The sequence below is a fragment of the Octopus bimaculoides genome, chromosome 12 (genome assembly GCF_001194135.2).
Source record: "Octopus bimaculoides isolate UCB-OBI-ISO-001 chromosome 12, ASM119413v2, whole genome shotgun sequence".
In the NCBI taxonomy this organism is placed as follows: Eukaryota; Metazoa; Mollusca; class Cephalopoda; order Octopoda; family Octopodidae; genus Octopus; species Octopus bimaculoides.
This window is the reverse complement of record NC_068992.1, coordinates 64,402,324-64,408,755: the sequence shown is the minus strand read 5'-3', so window position 1 is coordinate 64,408,755 and position 6,432 is coordinate 64,402,324. Positions and strand designations below refer to the sequence as shown.

Here is a 6,432-nt window from a genome sequence, read left to right as displayed (position 1 = left end):
GGGGGGGGGGGGATAGTCGATTGCATCGACCCCAGTGTTTCACTGGTACTCAATTTATTGACCCAGAAAGGGATGAAAGGTGAAGTCAGCCTCATCAGAGTTTGAACTCAGAATGTGAAGATGGATGCTAACGATTCTGCCAGTTTGCCACCTTAGCAACAATAATAACAATAATAATTTCTAGCATCAGTAAAAACAGTAACAGGTAAAGACCCCTTCGGTCATGAATGACCATGGGATTGCACCTAGAAAGCTTCCCTCTGAGGCACATGTTCAGATAATGTTGTTTATGGAAGAGCAGCAGTCGTCCATTCATATCAGCCTCCCCTCTCCATGCCACCGATGTTACCCAAGAGAAAGGCAAAGGGGCTGATACAGTTTGGCGCCAGTGATGTTGCAACTCATTTCTACAGCTGAGTGAACTGGAGCAACGTAAAAATAAAGGGTCTTGCTCAAGAACACAAGGTCAGAAATTTGATGGGAAGGGTTGGTCAATTAGATTGAGCCCGGTATTTGATTGGTACTAAACTATACTGATCCTGAAAGAATAAAAGCAAAGTTAACCTTGGCAGCATTTGAACGGTAAATGTAAAGTGTTGTAACTGAATTCTGCAAGGAAATTAGATTCTCTAACGATTCTATCAACCCACTTCTCCACCTAATTTTTACAGAAGGCAGCAGCAGAAAAACCTATGGTCTACATCGCCAACCAGTGGAATGTCTTGTATTTGTCACAAGGGACCATATATTTATAACAACAAGTTATAAAGGTGCTACGAAATACGTACTCAAGTAGTTTGTTTATATATATATATATATATATATATATATACATTGTAGAGTAGGCGTAAGAGACTGAATCTAGTCAGTTTAAACATAAAACAGCTGGAATATTGGAGCTGGATATGGCCAGTTTAAGCACCAAAGGGTTAAGCTATGTTCTTGTATGCACATGCACAAGTTTAACAAGTAAAACACAAAGTAAAAAACATGTGCGCACACCAGGTTTTCAAGATGAAATCAATTTTTTTCTGACTGAAGATGGTAACTCAAATGAATGCATATATACTTTACAAAAGAAGACACTATTTTCTTACAAGCAAATTCCTGCACACATCTACAGCAATAAGATTAGAGGGAAAAATGATTCTTGCAGGGCTTATTGGTATTCAATTCATGATCACTAACATCCATTCTGTGAGGTAATTTCATTTGCTATCTTCTTAGTTATGACTGGTGGTGTTTCAGAAAACAGTAGTTTCTGGGGCCTACTGTTGTTGCTGTTCTTGTTGCATTGCTGTTATCTGTTGCCTTCTTTCTCCTCTGTCTGTCCTTTCTTCCTAATCTGGGCTAAAAGCCCTCAAGTGGCTTTTACTTCCACATATGTAACAACTGGGTTTTCTACTCTGCACAATCAGCTTACCTTCCTCTTTGCACCCACAAGGTACAACTCCAGGATAATCTTGTGCTTTGGGGGGCTCTGACAAAAACTGCAGCATCTCGTCTGTCCACAGTGTATATATGTTAAGTATGATATGTAGATGGCTATGACATATTTATATGGGTTTGAAAAAATTCCAAAGTAAAATATACATATTTATAGAAATAATTTTTCAGTTTGGCACCATTAAAAATTACTGAGATGGAAAATAAAACGGCATATAAAATACTTACAGTCATAATGACATAGAGTAATAATGTGACATAGATATTGGTAGCAGGAGGATTCCAGTGGCTGAGGATAGCCTCTTCTTCTAAATCATCAGCTTGTCCTGTGGTCCATGTAATATTGCTGAATAGTTCGTTAATGGCTCGACGAGCAGTCAACTGCAAAACAATCAACTCATTATAAATATATGCTTTTTAATATTCTTTTTTTTTTTTTTTATTAAGAAGAGTTGTAGCTAGATGGAGATGAATTTGACAAGACTGAATTCCAGACCAGATTGCTCTATTCCCTCTTTTCCTTTTTTTGTTTTTTAAGAAACCTTTATAGTGGATATGAAATATTCCTTTTCCTTATATCTACTCTATATTCTGATCAGTTTGGCATTTAATCTAATTTAGGTATGTTTTTCCTGGACATATACAGAATACCAAACTGGATTCAAACTAAAACAAGACCTTATTTCTGAACTATGGGGAAAGTGACATATGTGTCCAAATCTGGAAACATTGATAACAAGAATAGGGAAGATTGGAAACAAAAACAATCTCTTTAGTAATAAGCATCTTGAGAATGACTAAAAAAGATGCACACAAATAACTGTGGAATTACATATAGTTTAGAAATAATAGTTTATTGTTGGTACCATGTGTACAATGCCCTTTAAAACTGTGCCAATGGAGCATAAGCTCCAGGCAGGGGCTACCATGCTGGACAGGTCAAAGTATTGAGGTTAGACTACCTTGGATCACCTCATCCCAGAGGTAAAATGGGTTTAGATAGGGACAAGACTCTTACCTAGGTAAAAGCAAAGTTACAGAAGAATAGATGTCAATTGAAAACCAACAAGTGCTGAGAGCAGAAGCCCTTCCCTCAGAGAAATTCTAGATTAGTAGTTCTCAACCAGGGTTCACATGACTCCGGGAGGAGGGGGGATCCAGATAAGATTTAGTTGTTAAAAATTATGTACAATAAATCGGTTGTACGTCTACATTACACAAAATACTTTAATTTTTTTAAAGAGTTCCTAATAATATTTAATTATGAAAATATAATGGGGTCCTTTTTTTAACTTTAAATAGGGATCAAGGGGTCTGTAGGTAAAACAGTGCTCTAGACACACGGATGAGGGTGTCCCCAAGGGTGGCCCCGACAGCTCACAGCAGAGTACAATAAGAAAAAGTCATCAATGGCCTATGACCCATAGGCAGTGAAGGGCTTAAGTAATTCCATCCAACATTCCAACAAGTCTACCACTTTGCTGCCAAGAATAAACTTATTGGAATTTAGAATTCAAACCAAGTACTTCGCAAAGCTGTATGACATTTTTATTATAAACCATTATATTGATTTCAGATTTTGGCACAAGGCCAGCAATTTCGGGGGAGGGGTTAAATTGATTACATCAATCCAAGTGCTCAACCATGAAAGGATAAATGGCAAAGCTGACCTTGGCAGAATTTGAACTCAAATCATAAAGACTGATAAAATGCTGCTCAGCATTTTGCTTGGATTGCTCACGACTGCCAGCTCGTCATAAAGTAAAGTAAGATGTCTTCTTCCTAAAAGTGAACTGTGTAGAAAACTGTGTAGAAGCTCATTGTGTGTGTGTGTGTATACATATATACACATACATGTACATGTATCAGTATGCGTGCCCCACACACCCACCACCAGTCTTGGTTTATTTACATCCCCATAGTTTGGCAGTTCAGCGAAAGAGAACGACAAAATAAGTACCAGACTTAATGAGTACTAAGGATCAATTTGATGGGCAAGAACCCTTCAATGTGGCATCTCAGCATGGCTGCAGTCCAATGATTGAAACAAGTAAACAATATTAGCAAAACATGAATGCTATTGCAATTAGAACTCCTGTGTTTCTCAGGGGATGGTCTTTGGGATCAGCCAGTACCAAATTCGTGGCATTAACAGCTCTTGATGCCATCCCATTCCACTTTACCAAGAATCTGTTATCAAAACTCATCAGGTGAAACCATTTTCTTTTTTTTTTTTTTTTTTTTTTTTTTTTGCTGTTATTCTATACAAAATAAATATAGTAAAATATTGTAATTGATAGGTGATAACTACGTCAACTAACACGAATAATCAAAGAACCACAATGAATTCTTAAAGCAAAAGACATTTGTGCATGAAAATGAAATACAATATTGCTCATTAGGAATATGGAAATATTTTGAAATCTGAATTATTGAAATCTAATGCTAACAACCTATTTAGAACTTGTATTTATATATATCTGCTGATATATAATATATATATATATACACACACACACACACACATACATCTATATATCTGGTGAAATGCATATAAACAAACAAGCCAACAGTAAACATCGTAAGGCACTATACATGTACACATTATGGGTGTGTGTGTGTGTGTGTTTATATACAGTTAAAGTGACGTACATATAAGGCTAAATATATACATACATACATGTACAGACACACTCAAACACACGATGATGGTGATGATGATGATATACATAAAAAATATAAAATAAATGTGTGTGTGTTTTGTCCCACACAGCTATATATAGCAGACACTGGAGCTCAGTGCACGTGAAAGGGTCGTCATGGGACGAAAACCCACATCTAATAAATAAACATGTTTGTCAATTATATTGTACATGATATCCAATGCACACAATGATATAGACATATATACAAAGACTGCACACACACACACAAACACTCACAGCTACATATGTGTGTGTGTGTGTGTGTGCAAGTGTACAGAAAGGAACCAGAAAAAGAGACAGACCAAGGAAGACACAAGAGGCTAATCTTGAGAGGCTGAATCTCATCAAGTGACAAGGTGTTCTACTGGAAAAGATTCACCCAACACATGCGAAAATGGAAAAACAGGCATAAAATGATGATGAATATAGATGTAAACACAAACACACATACACACACACACGCACACACGCACAAACACACACACACACACAGATTCTTACAAATTAATTCAGCAAGCACTAAATAGCTTTTATTTTTTGTGCCCATATTTGGTATGATTCAAATTAAACCGTTATTTCACAGCAGATCCATCACAGGACTGGAACAACTGTAAACAAATGTCATTTTCTTTTTCTCTGTTGACAAAAACAAAAAAAAAATGGATCTACCTGACTGGTTTCACATCTCATTTGATTCTCATCAGAGATAAAATATAATATGATCTGCCCAAGGAGAGAAATACAGGTATCCCTCAACTTACATCAGTAATTAGTTCTGAGATATGCAACTTCACTTTAAAAAATTATTTAAAAAATGGAAGACCATTTAACCCTTTAACATTCAGATTTCTCTATCAAATATAATCCTTATTTATTCACATTGTTTTGAATTAATCATGCTTTACTTTGTTGCTCTGAGATTTTGATGATGTGATTGTTTACTTTTAGAATAACATTGTAGGGTAGGTATAAGAGGCCAGAATCTAGCTAATTTGAACATAAAACAGGTAGAATATTCTGGCTGGATATGGCCAGTTTAAATGCTGAAGGGTTAAGAAATTTATTACCTGTTATCTGTTTGAATAAATGGTTTGTACATACTCTCACATGTACTTTTTAATTTTTTTCCACTTCAAGGTTAGGTTTTATGTCTTTTTTAATCTTTACGTTTTTAGATATGTTCACCGAGATCAACGTAAAGTTAGATAAACCAACTGAAGTTGAGGGTTGTTTTTCTCATTAATTTCTTAAAACAAAAACAAAAATGACGAAGCCAAAAAAGATACAACTTGAAACAACATACATTGAAGCATAACAGCTAAGCACAATCACTAATGGGTGGGTCAAATGATACTTGAAGAGAATCAAATGAGATATGAAACCAGTCGAGAAGATTCTTTAGTTCTGGTTACAGAAACAAATAAAAAGACATTCATTTTTCTTTTTTTATTTGCCAGGTCTGGAACAAGGAGCAGGAATGACATGAGCAGAGAGGGAGGTTTCAGAGGGAAGTCATTCTGAAAAGGAAGGACTGGGATGATGCCTAGTGTAGATACAAAGGGGCTGGACGCAACAGGGGTGAAAAAAGGAGGAGAAAGAGAGATAGCTTGGGTGTCTGCTGTCAGAAAAGGGTTTATCATACACTATATTAAAGATATACAAAAATATATATATGTATATATATACATACCTGTCCAGCAAAATATTGTCCAAGACCAGGTGGGAATGTTAATGTAGATATTAAAATAGCTATTATTCCAGGATAAATAAATCGACTGAAATGATAAAACAGATCAAATATTATTATTATCATCATTATTATATGAAAACTGATGTGACTTTTCATGAAGGCAAACACACAATAAGAAGACACATAATAAATAGAAACTGATTGTTTATTAAATTGAACAATATTTTAATATATTGCTCAATTTAATAATGTAGTCAATCTCAATTGCAAATTATATTGTGCTGCTCTTTTACACCCAGAAAGTTTCTCTCTAAGGAACAAATCCAGGCAAATTTGTTTATGGAAGACCAGCAGTCGCCCATGCATACCAGCCTCCCCACTCCATGCCACCAATGTTATCCAAGAGAAAGGTAAAGGCTGATACAGCTTGGCACCAGTGACTTCACAACTCATTTCTACAGCTGGGTGAACTGGAACAACATGAAATAGAGTGTCTTGCTCAAGAACACAACACACAGCCTGGTCCAGGAATCAAACTCACTACCTCATGATTGTGAGCCCGATGCTCTAACCACTGAGCCATGCACCTTC

At 36.0% G+C, this 6,432-nt stretch overlaps 1 protein-coding gene across 7 annotated transcripts in view; it reads right to left on the bottom strand.

The window, feature by feature from the left end:
- LOC106884491 (chloride channel protein 2) overlaps positions 1 to 6,432 on the bottom strand; it is a 154,668-nt gene that overhangs the window by 45,214 nt on the left and 103,022 nt on the right. For all 7 annotated transcript variants that reach the window (XM_052972228.1, XM_052972230.1, XM_014935906.2 and 4 more), the window contains exons 11-12: positions 5,842 to 5,926; positions 1,675 to 1,827 (exon numbers count right to left, since the gene is read on the bottom strand). In XM_052972228.1, the coding sequence (XP_052828188.1) occupies positions 1,675 to 1,827; positions 5,842 to 5,926 (238 nt within the window). The remainder of the gene's footprint in view (positions 1 to 1,674; positions 1,828 to 5,841; positions 5,927 to 6,432) is intronic.